The sequence below is a fragment of the Delphinapterus leucas genome, chromosome 7 (genome assembly GCF_059928025.1).
Source record: "Delphinapterus leucas isolate spDelLeu-1000000601 "Yukka" chromosome 7, BTC_Dleu_Yukka2, whole genome shotgun sequence".
Classification (NCBI taxonomy): domain Eukaryota; kingdom Metazoa; phylum Chordata; class Mammalia; order Artiodactyla; family Monodontidae; genus Delphinapterus; species Delphinapterus leucas.
Window position 1 is genome coordinate 7,307,466 of NC_143135.1, and position 12,612 is coordinate 7,320,077.

The window sequence follows — 12,612 nt, forward strand, 5'->3', positions numbered from 1 at the left end:
CTGTTCCCGGCACCGCGCGGAGCGCGCTGCGCGGGCAAGGGAAAGCGGCACTTGGTACGATCCATTCCCCGCCCCGCCCCGCCGGAAGTGAGGTGTCTCACTCCCGAAGTTCCGGCTCGCAGTGGGTGGGGGAGTGTTGTTAATCGGAGTCGCCTCCGCAGTCGCGGGGTTTGAGCGGGCTCGCGGCGCTGGGCACCTGGTGAGTGGGCTGGGGCCGGGGTCGGGCCCGGGTTGGGGTTGGAGTCGGGACCTGGACCTTTCCCCTTCATGTCTCCGGGGTCGGCGCGCCCCCTCAGCCCCGTCGCCCGCTTTCGGCCTGTCATCTGGACGTAGACAGGCTCCCGCACGGCCGCTCTCAGAGTCTCGGCCCCGTCTGCGACGCTCGCAGCTCCTGGCGTTTACAGGTGCGCGACCGTGGAGGCGACCCGGGTCCCTCTCCGTCCCGCCCCTGCATCCTGACGGTCGGCCGTTTCTCCGGTGCCCCGAGTTGACACTGCCCTGGGGGTTGGGGAGCGCCAGGGTTCCAACCTGACGTACCCCGCCCGCTCCCGCGGGGCGCGCGTCGGAGCTGCCCACCCTGGCGGAGCTGTCACCGGCGCTGTCGCCTGCCCGGCTGCGCCCCCCAGCGCCTTGGCTTCTCCCGGTACAGGCTGCACGTTCCCGCTGCGGGAGATTTCTGCTTTTGCATCCCACCCCATCACCGTCACTTTAGGGACACTGGGAGCAGTTCCCTCCTCCTCCGACTTTGCTGCCTTTCCTCATTCTTCCCTGGAGGCGGCGGTCTGGCAGGCGGCGTGGAAAGAGCCCTAGATCTGAAACAAGACTAACCCAGGCTGCTGGCCTTGCGTCAGTGTGATCACTTAACCCCTTTGAGTCTCAGTCTTCTAATTTGTAAAATGGGGGAGTATATGCTGTTCTTGATGCGATGATGGTGAGGACGAAGTGAGGTTTTCTTTTCTTCCTCCTGTTTGTTAGCACTGCGTCTCAGGCACTGTGCTACGTGTGCCCAGTATTGGGCGTCACACAGTCCTTTCCCCCTGCAGGTCCCTAGGCCAGGGCAATGTTCCGCACCGCCGTGATGATGGCGGCCAGCCTGGCGCTGACCGGGGCCGTGGTGGCTCACGCCTACTACCTCAAGCACCAGTTCTACCCCACCGTGGTGTACTTGACCAAGTCTAGCCCCAGCATGGCAGTGAGTTCAGGGCTCAGGGAGGGAGGAACTCCCTGGGAGGGAAGGAGAAGTCTGTTTGAGACAGGGGTGGGGCTAAAGGTCAGGTAAGTGGGAGACAAGTGAAGTAGCTGCCAGGCCTAACTTTGAACAAATTGTGATGGGGATGTGGAGAGGCTCCTGAGTGATGAGCCCCGGACAGAGCAAAGCAGAAAGTGACCTCAAACCATAGCCTCTCCTCACTCCTAGGTCCTGTACATCCAGGCCTTCGTCCTTGTCTTCCTCTTGGGCAAGGTGATGGGCAAGGTGTTCTTCGGACAGCTGAGGGCAGCAGAGATGGAGGTGAGATGTTCATGGCTCCAAAGGTGAGGGGCAGGGAGCTGGGCAAGCAGAATGTCTGAGTTCCACATCATTCCTTGCCCAACCTGCAGCATCTCCTGGAACGTTCCTGGTATGCTGTCACTGAGACTTGTCTGGCCTTCACTGTTTTTCGGGATGACTTTAGCCCCCGCTTCGTGGCACTCTTCACTCTCCTTCTCTTCCTCAAGTGTTTTCACTGGCTGGCTGAGGACCGTGTGGACTTTGTGAGTTGGGTCGGGGGGTTCTCTGGAGCAGACAGAGGGCTGGCTTGTGGAGTGATGGCTGGGTTGGGGACATGGGGTGAGCCCCAGCCTTCCTGACGGGCCCCCTCTCTCCTCTGCCTCAGATGGAACGCAGCCCCAATATCTCCTGGCTCTTTCACTGCCGCATTGTCTGTGAGTGAGACCCATGGGAGCGGAGAGGAGGGAGCTGGAGGGAGAAGAGGCACCGTGAAGGACTGGAACATGAAAAGTCACTAACCATGGACCTGTACCGTAGAGCACAGGCTGCCCTCGGCCCTCAGCTGTACAGGAAAGATAATTTAGGAAGTTAATTTGCATCATCTCTGCCTGTTCCACTCCAGGGCTTCTCAACTGCCTAGCCCCTTAGCTCTTTGCCTCCTCACCTGGAGCTTGGGCCACCCCTAGGCAGAACTGGAGTTCCCAGGGGGCCGGGTTCAGTGGAGTGTACCCACCTGACTAGATGGCTAGGGCCGTGGTGGGCTTGAGGGTGGGAGCTGTCTTAGAGCAGGAAGTGGCTGTCAGGCCCTGGGCTGACCCCACCAACCTCCCATTTGGGGGGTCCCCACAGCCCTTATGTTCCTCCTTGGTATCCTGGACTTCCTCTTCGTCAGCCATGCCTATCACAGCATCCTGACCCGTGGGGCCTCTGTGCAGCTGGTGTTTGGCTTTGAGGTAAAACTGGCTTGGGAGGTTGGGAGGACAAGCCCAAGGTGGCACTGTTGTGCCCTGACAAACCTTTATCGAGCACCTGCTCTGTGGCCAGCCCGTGTGGGCCACCAAGGAGCAGCCATCAGTCAGTCCCAGCCCCTGCCCTCTACGCACTCCTAGGAGAGCGGGGACGGCGCAGAAAGGCGCGTGTGGAGGAGGAGCCCTGACCTGGCGCTCAGGGAAGGCTTCCTGGAAGTTGATGCCAGAGGAGCTGGCTGTCGATGGACAGAAGGAATTAGCTTGATGGACAGCTGGGGAGGTGTGTCCCCAGCAGAGGAAGAACGTGTGCAGTGACAACAGTTCACGTCTGTTGAGTGCTTACTGTAGGCCGGGCCCTGTGCTGAGCACTTGACCTGCATCTCTTTTAATCAGCAAAACAACGTTGTTATAAAGGAACAGTTAATTCTGTCATTTACAGACAAGCAAACTGAGGTTCAGAGAGGTCTACGAGTTGCTGAAAGACACACTAGCTAGTGAGTGGAGAAGCTAGGAGGACCCCGGCTGTGTCCAAGCCTGTGCTTGTACCGTGGCCCTCTGCTGTGCACGGGCCTGGGGACAGCGGTTTGGCTGGAGCCCGGGGCCTGTGTTCATATGTCCACCCCCCCACCCCCAGTATGCCATCCTGATGACTATGGTGCTCACCATCTTCATCAAGTACGTGCTGCACTCTGTGGACCTCCAGAGCGAGAATCCCTGGGACAATAAGGCCGTGTACATGCTCTACACGGAGCTGTTTACAGGTGAGACGGGCCTGGACCTCCCCTGACCTGCACCAGTGTCCCCAGCCCTGCCTACCAGGCCCTGTGACCTGCCGCTCTCTGCACCCCTTGCCCCCAGGCTTTATCAAGGTTCTGCTGTACATGGCTTTCATGACCATCATGATCAAGGTGCACACTTTCCCTCTCTTTGCCATCCGGCCTATGTACCTGGCCATGAGGTGAGCCTAGCCCTGCCCTGCCACAGCTCTGACCCCTCCCCTCCGTCTCCCTCCTTCTACTGAAACTGTCTTTTCAGGCAGTTCAAGAAAGCTGTGACAGATGCCATCATGTCTCGCCGAGCTATCCGCAACATGAACACACTGTAAGTGGGCGTGTCCTAGCTGCTCGCCCAGGCTGTGCCCCAGGTGCCCCTGCCTCCAGCTGTGGTCGTGACGTGTCCTTGGTCTGTCCTAACCAGGTATCCAGACGCCACCCCAGAGGAACTCCAGGCGATGGACAACGTCTGCATCATCTGCCGAGAAGAGATGGTGACCGGTGCCAAGAGACTGCCCTGCAACCACATTTTCCACACCAGGTGGACATGCCTGAGCAGCCCGCACATGAGGGAGCGGCTCTGGAAGGCAGACCCCGAGGCACCTGCTAACTGCTGCCTGGTCTTGACCCCCAGCTGCCTGCGCTCCTGGTTCCAGCGGCAGCAGACCTGCCCCACCTGCCGTATGGATGTCCTTCGGGCGTCGCTGCCGACCCAGTCACCACCGCCCCCTGAGCCTGCGGACCAGGGGCCACCACCTGCCCCCCACCCCCCGCCACTCCTGCCCCAGCCCCCCAACTGTGAGTGGCACTCATCTGGCCATGCAGCACACTGCTGGGTTCTCACCCCACACTGGGAGTGGGAAATGCGGAGGTGAATCAAGAGTCGCTGCCCTCGAAGCTCAGTCTGGGGCCGGGGGGCTGGTCACGGGAAGAGACGCAGACGATTGTGGTCATGTCTGATCCGTGCTGGGCTCAGAGAGGGCCTGTGGGAGCAGAGGACAGAGCCCCAACACCCGGTCCCTTGCCTGTGATTTGGCTCTATCTCAGTTTGGACCTTTTCTCACCACCCCGTCCTCTCTCTGCAGTCGCCCAGGGCCTCCTGCCTCCCTTCCCTCCAGGCATGTTCCCGCTGTGGCCCCCCATGGGCCCCTTTCCTCCTGTCCCACCTCCCCCCAGCTCTGGAGACGCTGTGGCCCCTCCGTCCACCAGTGCAGGTGAGTCTTTTGGGTAGCACGCCAGCCAGGGCGGTGGAAGGAAGGGAAGCAGAGGCCCCTCAGCACGGACTAACTTCCTATTCTTGCTCTTTCGCAGCCCTTTCTCGGCCCAGTGGAGCAGCCACAACCACAGCTGGTTCTGCTGCCTCTGCCCCAGCACCTGGCTCGGCCTCCACCCCTGACGCTGGCCCTGCCCCAGGCTTCCCCTTCCCTCCCCCGTGGATGGGCATGCCACTGCCTCCACCCTTTGGTAAGCTGGGCCGCTCTTGGGGTTGTTTTGGGAGGTGGGGGGGTGTCAGGCCCAGGCAGCCCAGGCTGAGCCTCTCTCTCTCTCTCCAGCCTTCCCCCCGATGCCTGTGCCTCCTGCCGGCTTTGCTGGGCTGACCCCAGAGGAGCTGCGGGCTCTGGAAGGCCACGAGCGGCAGCACCTGGAGGCCCGGCTACAGAGCCTGCGCAACATCCACACGCTGCTGGATGCCGCCATGCTGCAGATCAACCAGTACCTCACCGTGCTCGCCTCCCTCGGGTACGCCTACACGGGGGCCAGGGTGGGCAGCAGGGGTGTGGGGCTGCCGAGAGAAGGCCCCCAGCAGTGGTTCTGGGCCTTTTTCTCCCCTGCCACCCTGTGATATGTATCGATTCAGGCATTCTATCTATAGGCACACCCAAGGTGTCGGGGTTCTTGGTGCCTTTTTATCTTCCCACTGCAGAAGGCCTGTCTGGATCTAAAGAGGAGTGGTGTTTATTAGAGAGCTATCCTTGAATCTTGTCCTTGTATATAATTCCCAGTACTTTAATCACGTGTACTCTCTTGACACAGGGTGACACTTTGACTGGGAATCACTGCCCCTGATCTGAGACAGCAAATACAAAGTCACTTGGAGCCAGCTTGGCCCGAATTCAAGTCCTGATCTTATTACTCACTTGCTCTGTGACCTTCATTACCTTATTTGAATAGAGTTCTAATTCCTATTCGCAGGGGACATAGACGAAGTGCTGGCACCCAGCAATGTCGGTACAGACTTGGAGGGGAGCTTGAGTCTGAGACTTGCGTGCTTTGTTATTCAGTGCACTGTCTTAGTTGGTACTCTAGAAGGTGCCTGGCATCTCAGAGTGGCAACTCCGCAGTGTAACAGTGAACAAGGCCAACGGTCCCTGCCTGCAACAAGTGGTTTACAATCAATCTGTGGTATAGAATTCCAAGTATCATTCAACATGTGTTCAGTCGTGTCTGCGTCACTGGGGCTGCGAGGCACATCGGCGCTGGAGTGCACCCCGCAAGGCTCACGGAGGGCAGAATCTCTCGAGTCGTGCCAGGATGCCAAGGCCCTCCTCTTGTCCCTTCTCTTCCTAGGCCCCCCCGGCCTGCCACCTCAGCCAACCCCACTGAGGAGACTGCCCCTACAGCTGTCGCTGCTGCCTTCTCCACCAGCACCCCCAGCTCTGAGGCCACCACCCCATCCCTGGGAGCCTCCCCACCAGCCCCTGAACCTGAAAAGCCTTCAGGTAGTTGCGGTCAGCCTACAGTGGGGTGGGGCAGGGGACTTCTCTGGGTTCCGCTTCTGGACCTCTCTGTCCCCAGCTCCTGAGTCAGCGGGCACCGAGGAGCTGCCTGAGGATGGGGAGCCTGATGCAGCAGAGCTCCGCCGCCGTCGCCTGCAGAAGTTGGAGTCCCCTGTTGCCCACTGACACTGCCCCAGTCCTGGCCCCTGCCCCCACTCTTGAGCAGTTCGCGCTGGAACACGTCCTGCCACCAAGTGGCAGCTCCCTCTCTATCTGCACCAGGGAGTAGTAACCCCCAGCTCTGAGACAGAGGAGGTGGCATCTGACCAAGTGGAAAGAGGCCTGAGGCCCCAGCTGACTCCAGCCCTTACAGTCCCGGGCAGCCATGGGGATCTTGGGTCAGTTCCAGCCTTCCTCTCCAACCCTGCAGCCCTGTGTTCTGCTGGGGCCACGAAGACAGAAAGGTGCAGTGTCTGAGAAGCCCTCCGACCCACCCAGTCCCTTTCTGGGAGAAGGGGAGACCCTCCGAGCCCCCCTTGTGTGTGGAGTCATGCTGCAGTGCCGAACAGTATTAGCTCCCGTTCCCAAGTGTGGACTCAAGGGGCTGGAGGTAGGCCAGGAACTTGCTCCCGGGCCCACCCACGAAGACTGGTACTGATGTCCTCTTCTTACCCGAACTCCCCAGGAGCCCTTTGTGGTGGTGGCTGTGCCCCTTGTGCCCTGTGGCATTTCCATGTCTTACTGGCAACCACACAGCTCAGGGAAAGGAGTGTCTGGGGTGGAGAAGCAGGCCAGCAGCACTGAAGGGCCCTGCTCTGCCCCTCCCCTCCAGGCCCTTTTCTCCCTGCAGTTTGTCTGAGGTGAGACTGTCTCTGGTCTCACCCAGCAGCCACTGTGCAACCTCACTCTAGGCTGAGGGCTCTTGTGTCTGCTTCTGAACCACTGCAAGCCCCAGAACCTACAGAAGGCAACTTGAGTTTAGAAGAATTGGAATTACTTCCTTGCTATTGTCTTTTGGCTTAAATTTTGTCTTTGAATTTGAATGCTTGACCCCAGGAAAGGGGAGCAGGAGTGCCAAGCTCCCTGTCTTTCCAGTTTAGAAAAGGCTCTGGGCCAGGTGGGGACGACAGGAGCCAAGGCGTTGCCTGCCCCTGTCTTTTGCCCCTCGGTGTTGTGTTACAGGAGTTGCTGGAGACAGTTTCAGATGATTATTTAATTTGTAAATATTGTACAAATTTTAATAGCTTAAATTGTATATACAGCCAAATAAAAACTTGCATTAATGACTGGTGGAACTGGTGTGATAGGATCAGTGTGCCATGCTCCTTTTTCTTAACTCAGGCCGTAGACTCGAGAGTGGCCTGGAATCTCCAGGAGTGAGGGTTTACTTACACAAGCCAACACTGTTCTTGGGCACAATGTTGAATATTAAGGTATTAGAAAGATATACCCATTTTACATATGAAGAAACTGAACCCCAGAAAGGTTAAGTACCCTGCCTTAGGTCAGAGCAAGTAGGGGAGCCAGGCTCTGAACCCTGTCTTAAGCCAGCTTGCTGCTGAGATGGGGTGGGAACTCTGGCTTTTGGCCCTTGTGACTCCCAAGGATGGGGCAGGTGTGAAGGTTCCTTGGCTGGGGTGGGATGGGATGGCAGGGACAAAAGGTCAGCATCTTCCTGCCTGCAAACCCCCTGTCCAGCCTTGATACTAGGTCAGCAACCTGGGAAGGATGGCCCTGTGCTGGGCTGCTAGGAGCTCTCAAGGAGCCCCTTGTGGGCAGACCAGCTAAAGCTAATCACTTAATTTGCTGGAGCTGGAAACCCAGTCAGACCCAATTCTTAATATGGAATGGAATAGAGGTAACTGGCCTTTTTGCTCCTCCATGGGTAAAAGGAATGAGCCAAGGGGCTGACGTGCACTACACTTGGAACTGAAGACCTCCAGGACCCACGTCTGAGTCGTGTTGTGTTCTCTGTAGCCTCTACCAAGTCAGGTATGACCTAGAGCAAGGGCTCAGGGATTTTTCTGCCGCAGTGAGGGTCTGCGGGCCAAGGAAGGAATGTGCCCAATGGGTCTGCCCTGTGCTACCCTCCTGTAAACTGGGCTGGGCTACTGCTTCCAACAGAGGGGCAGTCAACCACCTCTACAGCTTGAATAGCTGAGTCCAAGGAGCTCCAATGAAGGGAAAGCAGGAACACGCCAAAGTGGGGGGGGCGGAGGAATTAATGCTCTCCCCCTAGCTTGGCTGTTCCTGGTGGGTCTCCAATATTAGACAGCCCTCCCCCCGTGCTGGCACCTATACAGAGTCCCATTTCCTCCTTTATGCAAACAAGGCCTGCTCCAAGGCCCTCAGCCCCGGTCTCTGTGCCCCTTTCCCCCAGCTGCCTCAACAGCCTCTCCCCTCCTCCTGAGATCCCCAGCACTCCAGTCGCAGGGGGACGCTGGTCGTGCAGGCTGCTCAGCTGGGCTTCAGAAGCCCTTCTCCAGAAGCCAGGCTTTGAGCTGCTGATCAAAGTAGCCCTTGACCCGAAGGGTACCTGTCACCTCATTGACCTGGGTGATAGGTGTCTTCCCCAGCAGCGGGCTCAGAAAATCTTCCACGTCCTTCTGCAGGGCCTGGGGGAAGATGCTGAATCAGGCCTGGTAAGACCTTTCCCTCTAGAGGGTTCCCATCCCTTCAGCCCTGAAAGGTCAGAATCGGACCCTGACCCACCCACCCACTTACCCAAATGTCCCCCTCCACCTTCCGGATCACAGTCATCTGACGGTTTCCATGCGTGATGTCCTTGTAGACTGGGATGTTGTGCATACGAGAGCGTCGCACAAAGTAGGGCAGGTTGGGTGGGGGGTCTATGACAGAGAGGGACAGTGATAAGTCAAATGTTCCCAGACTTCATCTCACCTCAGCCAAGGCCTTTCTCCTCAGAGTGTGCAGGGGGTCAGTGAACCTAACGGCAAAGCCACCTCCAGACTTCAGATCAGGAGACCTGCTCTTTCCCTAAGTTTAGAGCCAGGACCAGCTTGTTCACCCTGGTACCTCAAGGCCCAGCACAGACCTGGCACCAGAAGGTGCTCAAGAAGAAACGAGGTCAGGGCTATGCCTCCCGGGATCTTTGAGTCCCCCTCTGGAGCCAATCCTTGCCCTTCTCCACTGGGTAGGGGAGGCTAAAGTCAATCTCTGGCACAAAGGGATGGGGGTTTATAAGAACTGAACACCTACCGCAGGCTGGGCTCTGCATGACACGCGTTATGTGCTGAGCAGATGATCTCTATTTTGCTGCAGCTGAGGCTGGGAGAAGCTAAGTGGCTAACTCAACCATACTGGCAATAGACAGCAAAGCCAAATTTGGACCCAGAACTGCCCAACTCCCAAGCTGTGTTCTCAATTATGGCCGGGGGTGGAGGTGGAGGTCCAAATTCTTGGGTCTTCTCTCTATGCTTCACTTTCCCCACATGGGAAGCCCTCACCCCAGTACTGTGGATGGATGGGTACTAGCCAAACAGGTCTCCGATCCTGGGCCCTTTGTTGAACGTAAGACAGATGCTAGCTCTGAGAGATCTCAACACAAGTCCTGAACCCTCTGGGGAGTACAGAGCCTCAGCCAGGGCAGATAGATCTCTAGGGAGGGGGATGTTTCCCTGCAGCCTTCAAGCCATCCCCATCACCCAGCTCACCTCTGGGGGGCTGCCAGCCACTAGAAGTGGGATAATGTTCATGCTTTGGGGGCTTTGGGATGCTGGTGGGGGGTAACAGGTGCTCCACAAAACGGTATTCATCCACAGACTCCACGAAGCTGGGGTAATCAGGAGGCCCCTGGGTCTGGCTCTGAGGGGGGGAAAAAAAAATCTCTCCATCAGCCTACCCATCCCCCACGCCCCACCCACCACCCCAGAATAGGGAGAACTTCAGTTAAGTAGAAAAAGGAAACATGACAAGCAGAGAGAATAGCATAAATATAAAAGGCTGGAGGTAGGAAATCACCAGACTTCAGTTTGCTAGAGTGCAGGGTACAAGTGGGTCTGAAAAAGAAGTTCAGGAACTCAGAAGGGCCTGCCTCTCTCAGGATTTTTGTGGGACTCAAATGAGAAGTGTGTGTATACATCTGAAAAGCTGGGTAACCGTAAGTGTGACCTATACGGCATTTTTCAGTATTTTAAAGTTTCCTGTGAAGATTCTACTGAAATATTCTAGTTCTGGGTTAGGCTCTTTCAGCAATCGTGAAAATTTCCCACTCACACTCATCCGATGTGACCCCCCCTCACCTGGAATATTTCAGCCTCATATGGACACCACCAGGCACTAAGTGCTTACAACTTAATTCGACAAGTCAGGTATTTTATTACCCCCCGGTGTACATCCAAGAAAGATTAAGACATTAGCAAACAATCTACCTAAGGTCACATTCCGGAGTCTGTCCTCCTATACTTCTCCCAACAGATACCCTGGACTCCTGATAGGCCCCAGGGTTACAATGAGAATGAGAAGATGAAGTGGCCTATATATCGTGAGTCCTAGGTTCTCAGAAGTGTCGCCAACGATCTGGGGCCAATTCCCACACTCTGGTACGGTTTCCCCTTCAAAAAACTAGGCAGCGAGAGTCTATGTGCAGCACCTCCCAGTTCCAACTAACTCAAGTTGTCCTCCAATCATATTTCAAGCCCCACACTCCGAAACGCGCTCCAAGCCCTGCCACCTTCCCTGTCAATCTTTTATCTGAGCTCCAGAAAAGTGCCCCCTAGGTAGGGACGCCGTTTTTAGACTACAAGAAATACGGTGAGCCTCCACCCAGCCCTCTGCCCCCAGCTTCAGGGTCAGCGCTCTCACCAGTCGCCGCAGCCCACAGCCCGGCGGGACACCGGTCCTCCAGCCTCGCTGCACACTCCGAAACATGGTGGCTGCCATCTTGAACTCCCCCGTACACTCGCTTTCTGCGCGCGCAACCAACCTGGTCCCGCCCCTTCCGGCTCGCCCGGCCCCACCCCCACCCACCCCGGGACCGAGATAACGCCTGCGCAAAGCACAAAGAGGCGGAGCCAGGCGGCCTAGGGCGGTACAAAAGTCAGAGGCCTTGGCGGTCGCTCAGCAGTGACGTGACACGCAGCAGGCGACGAGGCCGTACCTGCCCTAGCTTCTTCCTCTTTCTCGACTCCATTTTCGCGGTAGCGGTAGCGGTAGCGGTAGCGGTAGCGGTAGCGGTAGCGGTAGCGGTATCCGCGGTTCAGGTAAGGTTTGTGCCACGGATGGATCCGAAGGGCTCGCAGGTTGGCCGCGAGGTTAGAGGACGCGGGAAAAACGGGGGAAGAAGGGCCTCTGGGGGCCGGGCCAGTCCCCGTCCGACCTCCCTGGCAGGCCCGGCCTTACCCACGTGAGACCCCGAGACCACCTACTTTTCGGCGCCGTCGTCCCCGGCCTGCCACCCATTTTCTGACCCTCCTCTCGCCCAGAGTATTTCTTCTCTTAAAAGCACCCCCCCCCTTTTTTTTTTTCAGTCGCCAACATGCAACTCTTTGTCCGCGCCCAGGAGCTACACACTCTCGAGGTGACCGTCCAGGAGACGGTCGCCCAGATCAAGGTAGGGCTCCGTGGTGCTCCCTGGGGTCTTTTGTGTTTTTCATTCTCGCCCGCCGTGGGAACGCTGAGTCTCGTTTTTCCCTGTAGGCTCATGTAGCCTCCTTGGAGGGCATCGCTCCAGAAGATCAAGTCCTGCTCATGGCAGGCACGCCCCTAGAGGATGACGCTACCCTGGGCCAGTGTGGGGTGGAGGCTCTGAGCACTCTGGAAGTAGCCGGCCGCATGCTTGGAGGTGAGTTGGGGAGGTCTGTGTTTTGAACTGCTTTGTAAGCTCATGGGTGTAGGGTGTGTGCTCAGTCCAGGGAGGTTCTTCCTGTTTACATCTCTCAGAACGAACTTTTTGAGAGGTCCATGGGAGACTGAGCCAGAGTGTCATTCTATTTCAGTCACTTACTAGATAAGACCCTTGTCTGTGTCCTAATTTACTCACTAAAATCAGGAGGTCAGACCAGATCTCCAAAGTGCTCTTGAGGCCTTAAGGTCAGTAGTTGGAAAATTCTGAAGTGACACCCCAGAATGTACCAGACTAGACATTCTTAGATTTCAAGTCTTTGTGACTTTGTTTTCATTCCCTGTTTGGGCCCATCTTGCCTTTAAACTTGAGTTGAGGGAGAAAGGGTTCTGCTGGGTGGGGCCTTCTTGTTATAACTGCTTGCTGTCCTCCTTTCCTATCACAGGTAAAGTCCATGGTTCCCTGGCCCGAGCCGGGAAAGTAAGAGGTCAGACACCGAAGGTAAGTGAGAGTATTAGTGGTGTTGTTTGGACTTTGTTTTCTTGTGGCACAGCTAAGCCAAAACCCTTGGCCCTTGCCCTGTTTGCTTTCTCCCTTCCTGGCGATGAACCTGAGGGAAGGCATGGAAGAGGCAACCCAGGTTTGATCATCCCTCCCTTTTCCCAGGTGGCCAAACAAGAGAAAAAGAAGAAGAAGACGGGCCGGGCCAAGAGGCGTATGCAGTACAACCGGCGCTTTGTCAATGTTGTGCCTACCTTTGGCAAGAAGAAGGGCCCCAATGCCAACTCTTAAGTCTGTTGTCATCTTGGCTTTCTCTAATAAAGTCACTTAGCCCAATCATCTCATTGTTTCATCTTCATGT

At 56.9% G+C, this 12,612-nt stretch overlaps 3 protein-coding genes across 4 annotated transcripts; 2 read left to right on the forward strand and 1 right to left on the reverse strand.

The window, feature by feature from the left end:
* The first annotated feature begins 82 nt into the window (after nucleotides 1–82).
* On the forward strand, nucleotides 83–7,242 carry SYVN1 (synoviolin 1). 2 transcript variants are annotated; one of them, XM_022591507.3, is made up of 16 exons: nucleotides 83–199; nucleotides 1,044–1,192; nucleotides 1,418–1,510; nucleotides 1,600–1,752; nucleotides 1,875–1,923; nucleotides 2,339–2,442; nucleotides 3,092–3,218; nucleotides 3,316–3,415; nucleotides 3,493–3,558; nucleotides 3,655–3,771; nucleotides 3,865–4,028; nucleotides 4,316–4,444; nucleotides 4,542–4,694; nucleotides 4,784–4,970; nucleotides 5,799–5,950; nucleotides 6,027–7,242. In XM_022591507.3, the coding sequence occupies exons 2-16, from the start codon at nucleotides 1,061–1,063 to the stop codon at nucleotides 6,131–6,133; spliced, it is 1,833 nt and encodes a 610-aa protein (XP_022447215.1). In that variant the 5' UTR covers nucleotides 83–199; nucleotides 1,044–1,060; the 3' UTR covers nucleotides 6,134–7,242. The 2 variants fall into 2 exon arrangements, with proteins under 2 accessions (XP_022447215.1, XP_089770664.1); XM_089914538.1 differs by lacking the exon at nucleotides 83–199 and adding an exon at nucleotides 282–404.
* On the reverse strand, nucleotides 7,143–10,886 carry MRPL49 (mitochondrial ribosomal protein L49). Its single transcript, XM_022591508.3, has 4 exons — nucleotides 10,772–10,886; nucleotides 9,622–9,772; nucleotides 8,672–8,796; nucleotides 7,143–8,562 (listed from the first exon to the last, which is right to left on the reverse strand). The coding sequence occupies exons 1-4, from the start codon at nucleotides 10,847–10,849 to the stop codon at nucleotides 8,416–8,418; spliced, it is 501 nt and encodes a 166-aa protein (XP_022447216.1). The 5' UTR covers nucleotides 10,850–10,886; the 3' UTR covers nucleotides 7,143–8,415.
* Nucleotides 10,887–11,028: 142 nt separating this feature from the next.
* FAU (FAU ubiquitin like and ribosomal protein S30 fusion) lies at nucleotides 11,029–12,590 on the forward strand. Its single transcript, XM_022591519.3, has 6 exons — nucleotides 11,029–11,103; nucleotides 11,134–11,169; nucleotides 11,437–11,519; nucleotides 11,606–11,750; nucleotides 12,196–12,251; nucleotides 12,417–12,590. Exons 3-6 carry the CDS (start codon nucleotides 11,445–11,447, stop codon nucleotides 12,540–12,542), a joined length of 402 nt encoding a protein of 133 aa, XP_022447227.1. The 5' UTR covers nucleotides 11,029–11,103; nucleotides 11,134–11,169; nucleotides 11,437–11,444; the 3' UTR covers nucleotides 12,543–12,590.
* The last annotated feature ends 22 nt before the right edge of the window (nucleotides 12,591–12,612 follow it).

Excerpts from the sequence above, each read along its gene's own strand:
- SYVN1 (XM_022591507.3), top strand. The coding sequence starts at position 1,061 with ATGTTCCGCACCGCCGTGATGATGGCGGCCAGCCTGGCGCTGACCGGG. Across the intron at positions 1,193-1,417 it reads AGTCTAGCCCCAGCATGGCA|GTCCTGTACATCCAGGCCTT; the intron begins GTGAGTTCAGGG and ends CCTCACTCCTAG. Across the intron at positions 1,511-1,599 it reads TGAGGGCAGCAGAGATGGAG|CATCTCCTGGAACGTTCCTG; the intron begins GTGAGATGTTCA and ends CCCAACCTGCAG.
- MRPL49 (XM_022591508.3), bottom strand. The coding sequence starts at position 10,849 with ATGGCAGCCACCATGTTTCGGAGTGTGCAGCGAGGCTGGAGGACCGGT. Across the intron at positions 9,773-10,771 it reads GCTGTGGGCTGCGGCGACTG|AGCCAGACCCAGGGGCCTCC; the intron begins GTGAGAGCGCTG and ends TCCCCCCCTCAG. Across the intron at positions 8,563-8,671 it reads AGGTGGAGGGGGACATTTGG|GCCCTGCAGAAGGACGTGGA; the intron begins GTAAGTGGGTGG and ends ATCTTCCCCCAG.
- FAU (XM_022591519.3), top strand. The coding sequence starts at position 11,445 with ATGCAACTCTTTGTCCGCGCCCAGGAGCTACACACTCTCGAGGTGACC. Across the intron at positions 11,520-11,605 it reads AGACGGTCGCCCAGATCAAG|GCTCATGTAGCCTCCTTGGA; the intron begins GTAGGGCTCCGT and ends TTTTCCCTGTAG. Across the intron at positions 12,252-12,416 it reads TAAGAGGTCAGACACCGAAG|GTGGCCAAACAAGAGAAAAA; the intron begins GTAAGTGAGAGT and ends CCCTTTTCCCAG.